Source organism: Oncorhynchus kisutch, linkage group LG21, assembly GCF_002021735.2.
Source record: "Oncorhynchus kisutch isolate 150728-3 linkage group LG21, Okis_V2, whole genome shotgun sequence".
In the NCBI taxonomy this organism is placed as follows: domain Eukaryota; kingdom Metazoa; phylum Chordata; class Actinopteri; order Salmoniformes; family Salmonidae; genus Oncorhynchus; species Oncorhynchus kisutch.
Window position 1 is genome coordinate 42,726,747 of NC_034194.2, and position 21,277 is coordinate 42,748,023.

General features: G+C 43.4%; 1 protein-coding gene and 1 long non-coding RNA gene across 3 annotated transcripts in view; both read right to left on the reverse strand.

Moving 5' to 3' along the window:
• Window positions 1-138: 138 nt before the first annotated feature.
• On the reverse strand, window positions 139-5,352 carry LOC116356245 (uncharacterized). The gene is made up of 2 exons (XR_004204733.1): window positions 3,868-5,352; window positions 139-3,760 (listed from the first exon to the last, which is right to left on the reverse strand). It is a non-coding gene; the product is annotated as an uncharacterized LOC116356245 (long non-coding RNA).
• A 1,845-nt stretch (window positions 5,353-7,197) lies between these two features.
• The window catches only part of LOC109883188 (uncharacterized), a 30,454-nt gene continuing 16,374 nt past the window's right edge, over window positions 7,198-21,277 (reverse strand). The window contains exons 2-5 of one of the 2 annotated variants that reach the window (XM_031801001.1): window positions 19,156-19,443; window positions 18,841-19,056; window positions 10,675-10,776; window positions 7,198-8,067 (exon numbers count right to left, since the gene is read on the reverse strand). In XM_031801001.1, coding sequence (XP_031656861.1) covers window positions 7,926-8,067; window positions 10,675-10,776; window positions 18,841-19,056; window positions 19,156-19,436 — 741 coding nt within the window. In that variant the 5' untranslated portion in view covers window positions 19,437-19,443 and the 3' untranslated portion in view covers window positions 7,198-7,925. The remainder of the gene's footprint in view (window positions 8,068-10,674; window positions 10,777-18,840; window positions 19,057-19,155; window positions 19,444-21,277) is intronic. The other variant, XM_031801002.1, reaches the window with a different exon arrangement.

Consider the following 21,277-nt stretch of genomic DNA (forward strand, 5'->3'; position numbering starts at 1 on the left):
TGATAGGAAAAGAGTTTGGGACACAGCTGAAGAAGTGCTTATGGCTATGAGTTAGTTGATGTTATTGTAAAAGACAGCTAGAGGGCAGCACAGGTGAATGAACGGATTGAGAAAAACATTTTACACAAAAAAAAAACGTATTTTAGATACAAGTTTATTGTCATCTGGATGAAATAAAACAACGTATTTTAGATACAACTTTTCATCTGGATGAAATAAAACAACTGTAACATAAATATATGTCCTATACTGATGTAAAGTCCCCTGTTTGGGGGAAATGCATTGTCCTGGGACCGGTTCCAACCAACATTTTCGCTTATAAATCGATCTGTAGACAACTTAGATGGAACTCCCATATCTACTGGGTGAAATTCCACAGTGTGACTTCACAGCAGCAAGATTTGTGACCCGTTGCCACGAGAAAAGGGCAACCAGTGAAGAACACACACCATTGTAAATACAACCCATATTTATGCTTATTTATTTTATCTTGTGTCCTTTAACCATTTGTACATTGTTAAAACACTGTATATATATATATAATATGACATTTGTAATGTCTTTATTGTTTTGAAACTTCTGTATGTGTAATGTTTACTGTTAATTTTTATTGTTTATTTCACTTTATATATTCTCTACCTCACTTGCTTTGGCAATGTTAACACATGTTTCCCATGCCAATAAAGCCCTTGAATTGAATTGGAAATGGCTTGCTGTGAACGACAGTCCTTGTTCCCACGGACACAGTAGTATATTGTCTGAGCATGTAGGATGCGAAATCTGAAACCACTTGAAGCTGGGATGTCCCTCCCACCATTTTAATTCGCTCTTCCGACTGTCCATCAACTCCCGGCTGAAGCCTACGTCACAAACAACTGACAAAACACATGCCGGAAACCCTGACATCGTAGCACAGCAGGAGAGAGTGGTTTCATCAGAGATTGATTTATAGCCGTTCATCTAAAATAATTGTATTTTACAGTTATAAGGAAGGTGAAATCTTATACTTAGTTGTTTCATAATTTGATTATAATATATTTACAAAGCATATAAGTCATTTCAAGACATATTCATATAGTTTGGTTGAAAAGGAATGACGTAATATAAAATATGTATCATATTTGTACTGTATATTTGAGCTTGTGTCCTCAAAAGTGACTACACCTCAGCAATTTATAACGATTTTTACCAGAAAGGTGAGATTTGAACCTTTCTACGAATATGCAGCATCACTAGTTAATATTTATGGTCCTCTCATGCTAAATAATTACTTTTGGGGATTACGTAGATTACATTTTCGATTAAATTTAGTTAAAATGTTTTACTACATTTTGACATAACATGTTTTGTCTTTATCATTTCATAATTACAACATTAAAAACATCCTAAAAAAGAAAGGGTGATGGCATCTCCCATAAAAGACTGCAACAACAAGTACATACAGTACATCTTTCTACAACAGAAAGAGAACTAGGGACAGAACAGAAACTCATATAGACTAAAGTTGAAACTCCCACTGAGCCGGACTAGGAGATAAATTATCTCATGTTGTTGTTTGACCTTTTAAAGGGACGGGGGTCAAAGTAACTCAGGCAATAACCAGCATGGCCTCCCCACCATCTCATGGTAGTACTATGATTCCTTTACAACATTACCCCCTGTAACCATACAACATGACCCCCTGTAACCATACACAGCATTACAACCTCTAACCATACCAACATTACCCCCTCTAACCATACACAACAATACCCACCTGTAACCATAACACCATGACCCCCAGTAACCATACAACATTACCCCCGCAAACCATACACAGCATTACCTCCTCTAACCATACACAACAATACCCCCTGTAACCATACAACATGACCCCCTGTAACCATACAACATTACCCCCTGTAACCACACAACAATACCCCCTGTGACCATACACAACATTACCACCTGTAATCATACACAACATTATCCCCGGTAACCATACACAACATTACCCCCTGTAACCATACAACATTGCCCCATGTAACCATACACAGCATTACCCCCTCTAACCATACACAACAATACACCCTGTAACCATACACAACATTACCCCGGTAACCATACACAACATTACCCCCTGTAATCATACACAGCATTACCCCCTATAACCATACACAACAATACGTCCTGTAACCATACACAGCATTACCCCCTCTAACCATACACAACAATACCCCCTGTGACCATACACAACATTACCACCTGTGATCATACACAACATTATCCCCGGTAACCGTACACAACATTACCCCCTGTAACCATACAACATTGCCCCATGTAACCATACACAGCATTACCCCCTCTAACCATACACAACGATACACCCTGTAACCATACACAACATTACCCCAGTAACCATACACAACATTACCCCCTGTAATCATACACAGCATTACCCCCTATAACCATACACAACAATACGCCCTGTAACCATACACAGCATTACCCCCTCTAACCATGCACAACAATACCCCCTGTGACCATATACAACATTACCACCTGTGATCATACACAGCATTATCCCCGGTAACCATACACAACATTACCCCCTGTAACCATACAACATTGCCCCATGTAACCATACACAGCATTACCCCCTCTAACCATACACAACAATACACCCTGTAACCATACACACCATTACCCCCTGTAACCTTACACAACATTACCCCAGTGGAACCCATCTATATAAAGCCTAATTGGTTTTGTATACTTCAGATCAGGGCTGTGTGTAGGTGCATACCAAATAGCACTCTATACTTGGGCCCTGGTCCAAAGTAGTGCGCTATATAGGGAATAGGGTGCCATAAAGTAGTGCACTATATAGGGACTAGGCTGTCATTTAGGATGTACCCTATGTTTCCAACCCATTTGACAGCATGGGGTTGTCATTTGAACTCTGACAAGGAATGGGGGTCAAAGTCACAATCACCCCGGCCTGGCTGCCCCTTTCCTCACCAACTCACTGCATACAATATATACAGTATGTCTCTGAAAAACATATTTCCCTCACAGCATAACATACCCCCTCTCAAATATAACCCAGCTAGACCAAGCTTCATTGTATTTGTATACAATTCCCTTTATTTGCAAATAAACCCTTTGGTTTTCAAGCCTGGAATTTGAGCTGAATATCACTCTAATTGCATTTGTGTATTTTCACTGATAAACAACAGAGAAACATAATGATGATCAGTGTGTATTCCAGGCTTCTGCTTTCATAGAACAAGAGAGGGGAACCTCCCTTCAAGCATCTGCCCTGAACCTGTCCTGGTCTCCACCCTTACCCAGACCAATACAGACAGACCATACTACCCTGGTACGTAGACAGACCAATACAGACAGACCATACTACCCTGGTACCTAGACAGACCAATACAGACAGACCATACTACCCTGGTACCTAGACAGACCAATACAGACCTGGTACCTAGACAGACCAATACAGACCTGGTACCTAGACAGACCAATACAGACCTGGTACCTAGACAGACCAATACAGACAGACCATACTACCCTGGTACCTAGACAGACCAATACAGACAGACCATACTACCCTGGTACCTAGACAGACCAATACAGACCTGGTACCTAGACAGACCAATACAGACCTGGTACCTAGACAGACCAATACAGACCTGGTACCTAGACAGACCAATACAGACAGACCATACTACCCTGGTACCTAGACAGACCAATACAGACAGACCATACTACCCTGGTACGTAGACAGACCAGTACAGACAGACCATACTACCCTGGTACCTAGACAGACCAATACAGACAGACCATACTACCCTGGTACCTAGACAGACCAATACAGACCTGGTACCTAGACAGACCAATACAGACCTGGTACCTAGACAGACCAATACAGACCTGGTACCTAGACAGACCAATACAGACAGACCAATACAGACAGACCATAATACTCAGGCTAACCAGAGCTGAATGTACTACTATGACAGAAATAGAACTTGTGTCACAAATTCCACCCTATTCCTGATATAGTGCCCTTCTGAATAGGGCTTTGGTCACAGTAGTGCACCAAACAGGGAATAAAATGCTGTTTGGGCGTAAACAAATATATTTGGTTTCAAAACTTCTGACTGACATATTTGTTTAGTTTTTTTAAATCCAGTAATAATAGCAATTTACTGGATGGAAAATCTGGTTTGAAATACATGACATACTATGATATAATTATATGCTGAACTGCTCAGTATGAACAACTTACAAAACAAAATTACCCCCTGTGACCTTACACAACATTACCCCATGTAACCATGCACAGCATTACCCCCTGTAACCTTACACAACATTGCCCCCTCTAACCATACACAACATTACCCCCTGTGTCCTTACACAACATTACCCCCTGTAACCATACACAACATTACCCCATGTAACCTTACACAACATTACCCCATGTAACCATACACAACATTACCCCCTGTAACCTTACACAACATTACCCCATGTAACCATACACAGCATTACTCCCTGTAACCATACACCGCATTACCCCCTGTGACCATGCACAGCATTACCCCATGTAACCTTACATGGCATTACCCCATGTCACTTTACACAACATTACCCCATGTAACCATATACAGCATTACCCCCTGTAACCATACACCGCATTACCACCTGTAACTATACACACCATTACCCCCTGTAACCATACACAGCATTACCCCATATAACCGTGCACAGCATTACCCCCTCTAACCATACACAACATTAACCCCTGTAACCTTACACAACCTTACCCCATGTAACCATACACAGCATTACTCCCTGTAACCATACACCGCATTACCCCCTGTGACCATGCACAGCATTACCCCATGTAACCTTACATGGCATTACCCCATGTCACTTTACACAACATTACCCCATGTAACCATATACAGCATTACCCCCTGTAACCATACACCACATTACCACCTGTAACTATACACACCATTACCCCCTGTAACCATACACAGCATTACCCCATATAACCGTGCACAGCATTACCCCCTCTAACCATACACAACATTAACCCCTGTAACCTTACACAACCTTACCCCCTATAACCATACACAGCATTACCCCCTGTAACCATATACAACATTACCCCCTGTAACCATATACAACATTACCCCCTGTAACCACACACAGCATTACGCCCTGTAACCATACACAGCATTACCCCCTGTAACCTTACTGTCACGCCCTGGTCTAAGTATTTTGTGTTTTTCTTCATGTATTGGGTCAGGCCAGGGTGTGGCATGGAGTTTTTGTATTGTGGTGTGTTTTGTCTTGGGGTTTTGGTGTGTATGTTTTTGGGATTGTAGCTAGTGGGGTTATCTAGCAAGGTCTATGGCTGTCTGGAGTGGTTCTCAATCAGAGGCAGGTGCTTATCGTTGTCTCTGATTGGGAACCATATTTAGGCAGCCATATTCTTTGAGTTTGTCGTGGGTGATTGTCTTATCTGTCCTATGTGTACTCTCTATTAGTTTGCACAAGTATAGGCTGTTTTCGGTTTTCGTTTATTGTTTTGTAGTGTTCGTGTTTAGTCGTGTTTACGTTTGTTTTAATAAACATGGATCGCAATCGACACGCTGCAGTTTGGTCCGACTCTCCTTCATCACAACTAGAAAGCCGTAACACTTACACAGCATTACCCCCTGTAACCACACACAGCATTACCCCCTGTAACCATACACCGCATTACCCCCTGTAACCATACACCACATTACCCCCTGTAACCATACACAACATTATCCCCTGTAACCATACACAGCATTGCCCCCTGTAACCATACACAACATTAACTGAAAAATAATAGCAATTTACTGGATGGAAAATCTGGTTTGAAATACATGACATACTATGATATAATTATATGCTGAACTGCTCAGTATGAACAACTTAATGTTTTTTGGAATAATTGTAAACAGAAAAAGTACTGACTTGGCATTTTGTCTTTGATAGCGTTTGGTCACACATGAGTGCTACTGTATTAAACAGCTACAGTACAGTACAGTGACTGTTCATTACAAATCTCTGGTCCAAAATCTCAGCATAAATCCTCTACCATTTATTCCATAGCTGTCAGCACACTCACGGTTCACTTAAAGTACACTGAGCAGAAAGAACATTCCTGTCAGAGCATCTGTTTAGGAGAGAAACTACACACCTCTAGGTTCAGACCATAGAGGTTTAGGTTTTGACGAGAGACACAGATGCTGAAGGTTGTATTAGTAGCCTGAAGGAGGGAAGGAGAAGCGTAGGAGGGGGGGAAGAAGAGTAGGAGAGAGGAAAGAAGAGTAGGAGGGAGAGAAAAAGGGTAGGAGGGAGGAAAGAAGAGTAGGAGGGAGAGAAAAAGGGTAGGAGGGAGAGAAAAAGGGTAGGAGGGAGGAAAGAAGAGTAGGAGGGAGAGAAAAAGGGTAGGAGGGAGGAAAGAAGAGTAGGAGGGAGAGAAAAAGGGTAGGAGGGAGGAGAGAAGAGTAGGAGAGAGGAAAGAAGAGTAGGAGGGAGAGAAAAAGGGTAGGAGGGAGGAGAGAAGAGTAGGAGAGAGGAAAGAAGAGTAGGAGGGAGAGAAAAAGGGTAGGAGGGAGGAAAGAAGAGTAGGAGGGAGAGAAAAAGGGTAGGAGAGAGGAAAGAAGAGTAGGAGGGAGAGAAAAAGGGTAGGAGGGAGGTAAGAAGAGTAGGAGGGAGAGAAAAAGGGTAGGAGGGAGGAAAGAAGAGTAGGAGGGAGAGAAAAAGGGTAGGAGGGAGGGAAGAAGAGTAGGAGGGAGGAAAGAAGAGTAGGAGGGAGAGAAAAAGGGTAGGAGGGAGGGAAGAAGAGTAGGAGAGAGGAAAGAAGAGTAGGAGGGAGAGAAAAAGGGTAGGAGGGAGGAGAGAAGAGTAGGAGGGAGAGAAAAAGGGTAGGAGGGAGGAAAGAAGAGTAGGTGGGAGAGAAAAAGGGTAGGAGGGAGGGAAGAAGAGTAGGAGAGAGGAAAGAAGAGTAGGAGGGAGAGAAAAAGGGTAGGAGGGAGGAGAGAAGAGTAGGAAGGAAGTAGGAGGGAGAGAAGAAGAGTAGGAGTGCGGCAGAGTAGCCTAGTGGTTAGAGCGTTGGACTAGTAACCGGAAGTTTGCAAGTTCAAATCCCTGAGCTGACAAGGTACAAATCTGTCGTTCTGCCCCTGAACAGGCAGTTAACCCACTGTTCCTAGGCCGTCATTGAAAATAAGAATTTGTTCTTAACTGACTTGCCTAGTGAAGAGTAGCAGGAAGGAGGGAAGAAGAGTAGGAGGGAGAGAAGAAGAGTAGAGAGTTCTACTTAGGGCTAGATTCCATCAGATCTGCGCTAGCAGACATCTGCATAGCGATTGTTTTGGCAGTGGCAGAGGTGGAATGCATTAGAACTGTCTAATCCACAAGCGGCTCCCAGATTTATACCTAAAGTGGACATTGCAATTGGCTGCAGAGGAGTCGCATTCAGAGAAATTTCGAACACTGGCGTTTGAGATGTAATCTACACCTCGATAAGGCTAATCAAATCTTCATTACTTAATTGAATGATTTTTTTTAGTTTCAGTGTAATTATTCCTATATGGCCTATACTTTCTTGTTCTGAACTTCATGACAATGATCACATGAGCTGCTGCTCAACGAATTTTTGACAAGCTCCTACGCAGTTACACCTCCGCCAAAACATCAGCTATGTGGGTGTCGGCTATTGCCGCTTTACACTTGATCTGATTTAATCTAGGCCTTAGTTGCCTGGTCCAATAGCTGTTTGTGCTCTCTTGCACACACATATCTGAGACCAGGCTACAAAAGAGTCACAGCAAAGACCATAGGAACTGGAGAGACCGCACAAACAGTTCTGAGACCAGACAATCTCCTTAGCGACGTGAAGTTTTGAGAGAGTCTTTGAGCTGTTTGGTGAAGGAGGCGTGGAGGGTCTGAGACAAGGTATCCAGCCTCATGGCGATGTCTGCTGCTGCCTGGAAGAGGCCCTCGAACGCCAGGGACTCCTCTTTGATTCTGTCATGAAAGGAGACAAGTTAAATAGACAGTGTCAGCGGGGAGAGGAGTGTCAGCTCAAAGACAGAGAGAAAAGGTGGTAGGAATGGAGAAGAGGAGGTTAGGCAGGGACTCCTCTTTGATTCTGTCATGAAATGAGACAAGACAAACAGAGTTAGCAGGGAGAGAGGGGAGGATGGAGGGAGGGAGAGAGAGGGCAGAGGATGGAGGGAGGGAGAGAGAGGGCAGAGGATGGAGGGAGGGAGAGAGAGGGCAGAGGATGGAGGGAGGGAGAGAGAGGGCAGAGGATGGAGGGAGGGAGATAAAAGAGGGAAAGCGGTATGAATGGAGGAGAGGTTAGGCAGGGACACCTCTTTGATTCTGCCATGCAAGGAGACAAGACAAACACAGTGTCAACAAGAGGGAGAGAAGAAGAGTAGGAGGGAGGAGAGAAGAGTAGGAGGGAGGAGAGAAGAGTAGGAGGGAGGAGAGAAGAGTAGGATGGAGGAGAGAAGAGTAGGAGGGAGGAGAGAAGAGTAGGAGGGAGGAGAGAAGAGTAGGAAGGAGAGAAAAAGAGTAGGAGGGAGGAGAGAAGAGTAGGAGGGAGAGAAGAAGAGTAGGAGGGAGGAGAGAAGAGTAGGAGGGAGAGAAGAAGAGTAGGAGGGAGAGAAGAAGAGTAGGAAGGAGTGAAGAAGAGTAGGAGGGAGAGAAGAAGGGTAGGAGGGAGGATAGAAGAGTAGGAGGGAGGGAAGAAGAGTAGGAGGGAGGGAAGAAGAGTAGGAGGGAGGGAAGAAGAGTAGGTGGGAGAGAAGAAGAGTAGGAAGGAGAGAAGAAGAGTAGGAGGGAGAGAAGAAGAGTAGGAGGGAGTGAAGAAGAGTAGGAGGGAGGATAGAAGAGTAGGAGGGAGGGAAGAAGAGTAGGAAGAAGAGAAGAAGAGTCGGAGGGAGGGAAGAAGAGTAGGTGGGAGAGAAGCAGAGTAGAAGGGAGAGAAGAAGAGTAGGTGGGAGAGAAGAAGAGTAGGTGGGAGAGAAGAAGAGTAGGTGGGAGAGAAGAAGAGTAGGAGGGAGGATAGAAGAGTAGGAGGGAGGATAGAAGAGTAGGAGGGAGGATAGAAGAGTTGGAGGGAGGGAAGAAGAGTAGGAGGGAGGATAGAAGAGTTGGAGGGAGGGAAGAAGAGTAGGGAGGAGGGAAGAAGAGTAGGGAGGAGGGAAGAAGAGTTGGAGGGAGGATAGAAGAGTAGGAGGGAGGGAAGAAGAGTAGGGAGGAGGGAAGAAGAGTTGGAGGGAGGATAGAAGAGTTGGAGGGAGGGAAGAAGAGTTGGAGGGAGGGAAGAAGAGTAGAAGGGAGAGAAGAAGAGTAGGTGGGAGAGAAGAAGAGTAGGTGGGAGAGAAGAAGAGTAGGAGGGAGGGAAGAAGAGTAGGAGGGAGGGAAGAAGAGTCGGAGGGAGGATAGAAGAGTTGGAGGGAGGGAAGAAGAGTAGGAGGGAGGGAAGAAGAGTTGGAGGGAGGGAAGAAGAGTAGGGAGGAGGGAAGAAGAGTTTGAGGGAGGGAAGAAGAGTCGGAGGGAGGGAAGAAGAGTTGGAGGGAGGGAAGAAGAGTAGGAGGGAGGAGAGAAGAGTTGGAGGGAGGGAAGAAGAGTAGGGAGGAGGGAAGAAGAGTAGGAGGGAGGATAGAAGAGTAGGAGGGAGGATAGAAGAGTAGGAGGGAGGAGAGAAGAGTAGGGAGGAGGGAAGAAGAGTTGGAGGGAGGATAGAAGAGTAGGAGGGAGGGAAGAAGAGTAGGAGGGAGGGAAGAAGAGTAGGAGGGAGGGAAGAAGAGTAGGAGGGAGGGAAGAAGAGTAGGAGGGAGGAGAGAAGAGTAGGGAGGAGGGAAGAAGAGTTGGAGGGAGGATAGAAGAGTTGGAGGGAGGGAAGAAGAGTAGGAGGGAGGGAAGAAGAGTTGGAGGGAGGGAAGAAGAGTAGGAGGGAGGATAGAAGAGTAGGAGGGAGGGAAGAAGTGTAGGAGGGTGAGAAGGAGAGTCAGGAAACGTAGAGAAAGTTTGGAAAACACATGGTAAAGAGGGAAATGGTGGTGTACATAGTACAGATGAATGCACGTTGTTTGACGTAAGACAATGGGTTCTGATGAGGACACAGGATTTATTACAGTAATTAAACCACAGAGAGGCATTGATGGTTATCAAAGTAAATGCGTCACTCAGACCCAGGCCACATCTTGGTTCTGATGAGGACACAGTAGGGTTGTGAAAGTCTGGGAAGAACAGAGAGTCTGAGTCAATAAGGGGCTCGTTAATGGACTGGGGGGAAAACAGTGGTTGCTAAGGTGACTGTTAATAGAGCTCTGTATAAACTAATCAATGAGCCGGGAGGAGTTCCTGTCTCTCAGCAGATTAGATCACACTAATACAGTATGTGAATGTCTCTGTTCCTCTCTGGCTGCCTGTCCAGTCTATGGAATGGATCTCTCAGTGGCAGACCGGAGGAGGATGGCTGTGTCAAGGTTTTTCCTTGCCCTATGTTTGCTCTTTTGGGTGTTTAAGTCTCATACAAACATTACATGAATGGATTTATTATAATAATAGACTGACAGATTGAGATGAATAACTAACTGGTTTCATCCATATACTTACTTCCGTATCCCAGTCAGAGCCTCCAGTACATCTCCTTCCAGCTGCCCCTCCAGATCCTCCATCACCTTCTGGACTACACTGTTACAGCTCTGCTGCTCCTCCCTGATGACATAATACACAACATAATGACATAATACACCGTCACCGCTCTGCTGCTCCTCCCTGATGACATAATACACAACATAATGACATAATACACAGCATAATGACATAATACACAGCATAATGACATAATACACGTCACAGCTCTGGTGCTCCTCCCTGATGACATAATACACAACATAATGACATAATACACCGTCACAGCTCTGCTGCTCCTCCCTGATGACATAATACACAACATAATGACATAATACACTGTTACAGCTCTGGTGCTCCTCCCTGATGACATAATACACAACATAATGACAAAATACACCGTCACAGCTCTGCTGCTCCTCCCTGATGACATAATACACAACATAATGACATAATACACAACATAATGACATAATGACATAATACACCGTCACAGCTCTGCTGCTCCTCCCTGATGACATAATACACAACATAATGACATAATACCCTGTTACAGCTCTGCTGCTCCTCCCTGATGACATAATACACAACATAATGACATAATACACCGTTACAGCTCTGCTGCTCCTCCCTGATGACATAATACACAACATAATGACATAATACACAACATAATGACATAATACACCGTTACAGCTCTGGTGCTCCTCCCTGATGACATAATACACAACATAATGACATAATACACTGTTACAGCTCTGGTGCTCCTCCCTGATTACATAATACACAACATAATGACATAATACACCATTACAGCTCTGCTGCTCCTCCCTGATGACATAATACACCGTTACAGCTCTGCTGCTCCTCCCTGATGACATAATGACATAATAACACCGTCACTGCTCTGGTGCTCCTCCCTGATGACATAATACACAGCATAATGACATAATACACGTCACAGCTCTGCTGCTCCTCCCTGATGACATAATACACAACATAATGACATAATACACTGTTACAGCTCTGGTGCTCCTCCCTGATAACATAATACACAACATAATGACAAAATACACCGTCACAGCTCTGCTGCTCCTCCCTGATGACATAATACACAACATAATGACATAATACACAACATAATGACATAATGACATAATACACCGTCACAGCTCTGCTGCTCCTCCCTGATGACATAATACACAACATAATGACATAATACCCTGTTACAGCTCTGCTGCTCCTCCCTGATGACATAATACACAACATAATGACATAATACACCGTTACAGCTCTGCTGCTCCTCCCTGATGACATAATACACAACATAATGACATAATACACCGTTACAGCTCTGGTGCTCCTCCCTGATGACATAATACACAACATAATGACATAATACACTTTTACAGCTCTGGTGCTCCTCCCTGATTACATAATACACAACATAATGACATAATACACAGCATAATGACATAATACACTGTTACAGCTCTGGTGCTCCTCCCTGATGACATAATACACAACATAATGACATAATACACCGTCACAGCTCTGCTGCTCCTCCCTGATGACATAATACACAACATAATGACATAATACACTGTTACAGCTCTGGTGCTCCTCCCTGATGACATAATACAGAACATAATGACAAAATACACTGTCACAGCTCTGCTGCTCCTCCCTGATGACATAATACACAACATAATGACATAATGACATAATACACCGTCACAGCTCTGCTGCTCCTCCCTGATGACATAATACACAACATAATGACATAATACACTGTTACAGCTCTGGTGCTCCTCCCTGATTACATAATACACAACATAATGACATAATACACAGCATAATGACATAATACACTGTTACAGCTCTGCTGCTCCTCCCTGATGACATAATACACAACATAATGACATAATACACAGCATAATGACATAATACACCGTCACAGCTCTGGTGCTCCTCCCTGATGACATAATACACAACATAATGACATAATACACCGTCACCGCTCTGGTGCTCCTCCCAGATGACATAATACACCGTTACAGCTCTGGTGCTCCTCCCTGATGACATAATACACAACATAATGACATAATACACCGTCACCGCTCTGGTGCTCCTCCCAGATGACATAATACACAACATAATGACATAATACACAGCATAATGACATAATACACAGCATAATGACATATTACACGTCACAGCTCTGGTGCTCCTCCCTGATGACATAATACACAACAAAATGACATAATACACCATCACAGCTCTGCTGCTCCTCCCTGATGACATAATACACAACATAATGACTTAATACACTGTTACAGCTCTGGTGCTCCTCCCTGATGACATAATACACAACATAATGACAAAATACACCGTCACAGCTCTGCTGCTCCTCCCTGATGACATAATACACAACATAATGACATAATACACAACATAATGACATAATGACATAATACACCGTCACAGCTCTGCTGCTCCTCCCTGATGACATAATACACAACATAATGACATAATACCCTGTTACAGCTCTGCTGCTCCTCCCTGATGACATAATACACAACATAATGACATAATACACCGTTACAGCTCTGCTGCTCCTCCCTGATGACATAATACACAACATAATGACATAATACACAACATAATGACATAATACACCGTTACAGCTCTGGTGCTCCTCCCTGATGACATAATACACAACATAATGACATAATACACTGTTACAGCTCTGGTGCTCCTCCCTGATTACATAATACACAACATAATGACATAATACATCGTTACAGCTCTGCTGCTCCTCCCTGATGACATAATACACCGTTACAGCTCTGCTGCTCCTCCCTGATGACATAATGACATAATACACCGTCACCGCTCTGGTGCTCCTCCCTGATGACATAATACACAACATAATGACATAATACACTGTTACAGCTCTGGTGCTCCTCCCTGATGACATAATACACCGTTACAGCTCTGCTGCTCCTCCCTGATGACATAATACACAACATAATGACATAATACACCGTTACAACTCTGGTGCTCCTCCCTGATGACATAATACACAACATAATGACATAATACACAGTTACAGCTCTGGTGCCTCTCCCTGATGACATAATACACAACATATTGACATAATACACCGTTAGTGCTCTGCTGCTCCTCCTTGATGACATAATACACAACATAATTACATAATACACCGTCACAGCTCTGGTGCTCCTCCCTGATGACATAATACACAACATAATGACATAATACCCTGTTACAGCTCTGCTGCTCCTCCCTGATGACATAATACACAACATAATGACATAATACACCGTTACAGCTCTGCTGCTCCTCCCTGATGACATAATACACAACATAATGACATAATACACAACATAATGACATAATACACCGTTACAGCTCTGGTGCTCCTCCCTGATGACATAATACACAACATAATGACATAATACACTGTTACAGCTCTGGTGCTCCTCCCTGATTACATAATACACAACATAATGACATAATACACCGTTACAGCTCTGCTGCTCCTCCCTGATGACATAATACAACCGTTACAGCTCTGCTGCTCCTCCCTGATGACATAATGACATAATACACCGTCACCGCTCTGGTGCTCCTCCCTGATGACATAATACACAGCATAATGACATAATACACAGCATAATGACATAATACACGTCACAGCTCTGCTGCTCCTCCCTGATGACATAATACACAACATAATGACATAATACACTGTTACAGCTCTGGTGCTCCTCCCTGATTACATAATACACAACATAATGACATAATACATCGTTACAGCTCTGCTGCTTCTCCCTGATGACATAATACACCGTTACAGCTCTGCTGCTCCTCCCTGATGACATAATGACATAATACACCGTCACCGCTCTGGTGCTCCTCCCTGATGACATAATACACAACATAATGACATAATACACTGTTACAGCTCTGGTGCTCCTCCCTGATGACATAATACACCGTTACAGCTCTGCTGCTCCTCCCTGATGACATAATACACAACATAATGACATAATACACCGTTAACAACTCTGGTGCTCCTCCCTGATGACATAATACACAACATAATGACATAATACACAGTTACAGCTCTGGTGGCCTCTCCCTGATGACATAATACACAACATAATGACATAATACACGTTACAGCTCTGCTGCTCCTCCTTGATGACATAATACACAACATAATTACATAATACACCGTCACAGCTCTGGTGCTCCTCCCTGATGACATAATACACAACATAATGACATAATACCCTGTTACAGCTCTGCTCCTCCTCCCTGATGACATAATACACAACATAATGACATAATACACCGTTACAGCTCTGCTGCTCCTCCCTGATGACATAATACACAACATAATGACATAATACACAACATAATGACATAATACACCGTTACAGCTCTGGTGCTCCTCCCTGATGACATAATACACAACATAATGACATAATACACTGTTACAGCTCTGGTGCTCCTCCCTGATTACATAATACACAACATAATGACATAATACACCGTTACAGCTCTGCTGCTCCTCCCTGATGACATAATACACCGTTACAGCTCTGCTGCTCCTCCCTGATGACATAATGACATAATACACCGTCACCGCTCTGGTGCTCCTCCCTGATGACATAATACACAGCATAATGACATAATACACAGCATAATGACATAATACACGTCACAGCTCTGCTGCTCCTCCCTGATGACATAATACACAACATAATGACATAATACACTTTTACAGCTCTGGTGCTCCTCCCTGATAACATAATACACAACATAATGACAAAATACACCGTCACAGCTCTGCTGCTCCTCCCTGATGACATAATACACAACATAATGACATAATACACAACATAATGACATAATGACATAATACACCGTCACAGCTCTGCTGCTCCTCCCTGATGACATAATACACAACATAATGACATAATACCCTGTTACAGCTCTGCTGCTCCTCCCTGATGACATAATACACAACATAATGACATAATACACCGTTACAGCTCTGCTGCTCCTCCCTGATGACATAATACACAACATAATGACATAATACACCGTTACAGCTCTGGTGCTCCTCCCTGATGACATAATACACAACATAATGACATAATACACTTTTACAGCTCTGGTGCTCCTCCCTGATTACATAATACACAACATAATGACATAATACACAGCATAATGACATATTACACTGTTACAGCTCTGGTGCTCCTCCCTGATGACATAATACACAACATAATGACATAATACACCGTCACAGCTCTGCTGCTCCTCCCTGATGACATAATACACAACATAATGACATTATACACTGTTACAGCTCTGGTGCTCCTCCCTGATGACATAATACAGAACATAATGACAAAATACACTGTCACAGCTCTGCTGCTCCTCCCTGATGACATAATACACAACATAATGACATAATGACATAATACACCGTCACAGCTCTGCTGCTCCTCCCTGATGACATAATACACAACATAATGACATAATACACTGTTACAGCTCTGGTGCTCCTCCCTGATTACATAATACACAACATAATGACATAATACACAGCATAATGACATAATACACCGTTACAGCTCTGCTGCTCCTCCCTGATGACATAATACACAACATAATGACATAATACACAGCATAATGACATAATACACCGTCACAGCTCTGGTGCTCCTCCCTGATGACATAATACACAACATAATGACATAATACACCGTCACCGCTCTGGTGCTCCTCCCAGATGACATAATACACCGTTACAGCTCTGGTGCTCCTCCCTGATGACATAATACACAACATAATGACATAATACACCGTCACCCGCTCTGGTGCTCCTCCCAGATGACATAATACACAACATAATGACATAATACACAACATAATGACATAATACACAGCATAATGACATAATACACAGCATAATGACATATTACACGTCACAGCTCTGGTGCTCCTCCCTGATGACATAATACACAACATAATGACATAATACACCATCACAGCTCTGCTGCTCCTCCCTGATGACATAATACACAACATAATGACATAATACACTGTTATAGCTCTGGTGCTCCTCCCTGATGACATAATACACAACATAATGACAAAATACACCGTCACAGCTCTGCTGCTCCTCCCTGATGACATAATACACAACATAATGACATAATACACAACATAATGACATAATGACATAATACACCGTCACAGCTCTGCTGCTCCTCCCTGATGACATAATACACAACATAATGACATAATACCCTGTTACAGCTCTGCTGCTCCTCCCTGATGACATAATACACAACATAATGACATAATACACCGTTACAGCTCTGCTGCTCCTCCCTGATGACATAATACACAACATAATGACATAATACACAACATAATGACATAATACACCGTTACAGCTCTGGTGCTCCTCCCTGATGACATAATACACAACATAATGACATAATACACTGTTACAGCTCTGGTGCTCCTCCCTGATTACATAATACACAACATAATGACATAATACATCGTTACAGCTCTGCTGCTCCTCCCTGATGACATAATACACCGTTACAGCTCTGCTGCTCCTCCCTGATGACATAATGACATAATACACCGTCACCGCTCTGGTGCTCCTCCCTGATTATATCATACACAACATAATGACATAATACACAACATAATGACATAATACACCGTCACCGCTCTGGTGCTCCTCCCAGATGACATAATACACAACATAATGACATAATACCCTGTTACAGCTCTGCTGCTCCTCCCTGATTACATCATACACGACATAATGACATAATACACAACATAATGAGATAATACACCATCACAGCTCTGCTGCTCTTCCCTGATTACATAATACACGACGTAATGACATAACACACAGCATCATGACATAATACACCATCACAGCTCTGGTGCTCCTCCCTGATTATATCATACACAACATAATGACATAATACACAACATAATGACATAATACACCATCACAGCTCTGCTGCTCCTCCCTGATGACATAATACACAACATAATGACATAATACACAGCATAATGACATAATACACTGTTACAGCTCTGCTGCTCCTCCCTGATGACATAATACACAACATAATGACATAATACACAGCATAATGACATAATACACTGTCACAGCTCTGCTGCTCTTCCCTGATGGCATTGCACACTGTATTCTCACTCACCTTATCGTTCAATGATGATTCTGTCCTCGTTTGTTAAATCTGTAGAAAATCTAAATGAACCACATCTGATGAATCTAAATGAACCTAAATGAACCACATCTGATGAATGTAAATGAATCTAAATGAACCACATCTGATGAATCTAAATGAACCACATCTGATGAATCTAAATGAATCTAAATGAACCACATCTGATGAGTCTAAATTAATCTAAATTAACCACATCTGATGAATCTAAATGAATCTAAATTAACCACATCTGATGAATCTAAATTAATCTAAATGAACTACATCTAAATGAATCTAAATGAACCACATCTGATTAATCGAAATGAATCTAAATTAACCACATCTGATGAATCTAAATGAATCTAAATTAACCACATCTGATGAATCTAAATGAATCTAAATGAACCACATCTGATGAATCTAAATGAATCTAAATGAACCACATCTGATGAATCTAAATTAATCTAAATGAACCACATCTGATGAATCTAAATGAATCTAAATGAATCTAAATGAATCTAAATGAACCACATCTGATGAATCTAAATGAATCTAAATGAACCACATCTGATGAATCTAAATTAATCTAAATGAACCACATCTGATGAATCTAAATTAATCTAAATGAATCTAAATGAATCTAAATGAACCACATCTGATGAATCTAAATGAATCTAAATGAACCACACTCCAAAGCACCCATTTAGCAGATTATGGTTATTTTGTAAGTTATATGTGGTTGTTTTAACCCTAACTTATTTCAATACACTGCCAGTAAGATAATAGCGTAATACTGACTAAAATGTAATGACATGTAAAATTGCAAAGGATAGTCACAAACCTGATGCCCACTATGTTTTCCTCGATGACGTCCTCATAGCGCTGCTCCTCCCTCAGCTCTGCTCCTATGTACTGGACTAGGTTCTCCACCACCGCCTGGTTCCCATGCTGTATAGCCTTCAGGTAGGCCAACTCTTCTCTCTGGCGCCTGGCGGAAGCCTGACTGGTGCTGAAGCGATTGATTGATTGATTGATTGATTGATTGACATGTATTATCCTACAAGAGGAAATTATTTTCAAAACTCACACATTACATAGAAACACAACAGGAAACAAACAGTAACCAACAGACATTGAGATTTAAATAGTATCACACCTGAAGTGGACGGAGCACTCATCTGGCTCCGTGTTGTAGTGGAACACTGGCTTAGGTGGAAGTATTTTAACCCAGGATTCTCTCGTCTCTGTTTCTGACCCCGCAGGGTAATCTCCTGGCTCCTGGGAGGAGGACGTGTTGTTGTTGGTGCTGAGGGTCGTCATGGAGACATCGAAGCCAGAGCCCCAGTCGCCACTGTCACCACTCTGGCCAAGGCATGGGTTTGTTATCGTGGAAACCCATAGCAAGGTTACCAGTAGCCAGCACCACCAACACCCCATGGCAACCCTGGAGTTAGAGAGAAGGATGAGAGTGGAGTGAGTGGCCAGTAGCCAGCACCACCAACGCCCCTATGGCAACCCTGAAGTAAATCTGTAATACCTATATGTTTCAAGTAGATCATCATAGCCCCTGTGCCCAAGAACGCTAAGGTAACCAGTCTAAATGACTATCGCCCAACAGCACTCACATCTGTAGCCAAGAAATGCTTTGAAAGGTTGGTCATGTCTCACATCATTACCAATCCATAAGGCTGAGGGGATTCCATGAGACTGAGGGGATTCCATGAGGCTGAGGGGATTCCATGAGGCTGAGGAGATTCCATGAGGCTGAGGGGATTCCATGAGGCTGAGGAGATTCCATGAGGCTGAGGGGATTCCATGAGGCTGAGGGGATTCCATGAGGCTGGGGGATTCCATGAGGCTGAGGGGATTCCATGAGGCTGGGGAATACCATGAGGCCGAGGGGATTCTATAAGACTGAGGCAATTCTATAAAGCTGAGGGGATTCTGTAAGGCTGAGGCAATTCTATAAAGCTGAGGGGATTCTGTAAGGCTGAGGCAATTCTATAAGTCTGAGGGGATTCCATGAGGCTGAGGGGATTCCATGAGACTGAGGGGATTCCATGAGGCTGAGGGGATTCCATGAGGCTGAGGAGATTCCATGAGGCTGAGGGGATTCTATAAGGCTGAGGGGATTCCATGAGGCTGAGGGGATTCTATAAGGCTGAGGGGATTCCATGAGGCTGAGGGGATTCCATGAGGCTGAGAGGATTCCATGAGGCTGAGAGGATTCCATGAGGCTGAGGGGATTCTATAAGGCTGAGGAGATTCTATAAGGCTGAGGAGATTCTATAAGGCTGAGGGGATTCCATGATGCTGAGGGGATTCCATGAGGCTGAGGGGATTCTATAAAGCTGAGGGGATTCCATGAGGCTGAGGGGATTCCATGAGGCTGAGGGGATTCCATGACGCTGAGGGGATTCTATAAGGCTGAGGGGATTCCATGAGGCTGGGGGATTCCATGAGGCAGAGGGGATTCTATAAGGCTGAGGGGATTCCATGACGCTGAGGGGATTCTATAAGGCTGAGGGGATTCCATGATGCTGAGGGGATTCTATAAGGCTGAGGGGATTCCATGAGGCTGAGAGGATTCCATGAGGCTGAGGGGATTCCATGAGGCTGAGAGGATTCCATGAGGCTGAGTGGATTCCATGAGGCTGAGGGGATTCCATGAGGCTGAGGGGATTCTATAAGGCTGAGGGGATTCCATTTCAACAGTAGTGTCTGCACAGAGAGACGTGCCTAACAACAGGAGCATCTGAAAGGGCACACTACTCCCTATATAGTGCACTGCCTCTGGTCAAAAGTAGTGCACTGTATAGGGAACACATTCTTGGTCACTTCCACAATGTCTTCCACCCATCTACCCTCATATTTTGCCACACAGCATCTGGAGATGTTTCTATAACACCACACACAGCAGAGGAATGAGAGAGAGAGGGGGCGGGCGAGAGAGAGAGAGAGAGAGAGAGAGAGAGAAAGAGAGAGTGAGAGAGAGAGAGAGAGAGAGAGTGAGAGAGAGAGATAGAGAGAGAGAGAGAGAGAGAGAGAGAGAGAGAGAGAGAGAGAGAGAGAGAGAGAGAGAGAGAGAGAGAGAGAGAGAGTGAGAGAGAAAGAGAGAGAGAGAGAGAGTGAGATAGAGAAGAGGGAGAGAGAGAGAGAAAGGAGAGAGGAGTGAGAGAGAGAAAGAGAGAGAGAGAGAGAGAGAAGAGAGAGAGAAGAGAGAGAGAGAGAAAAGAAGAGAGAGGAGAGAAAGAGAGAAAGAGAGAGAGAGAGAGAGA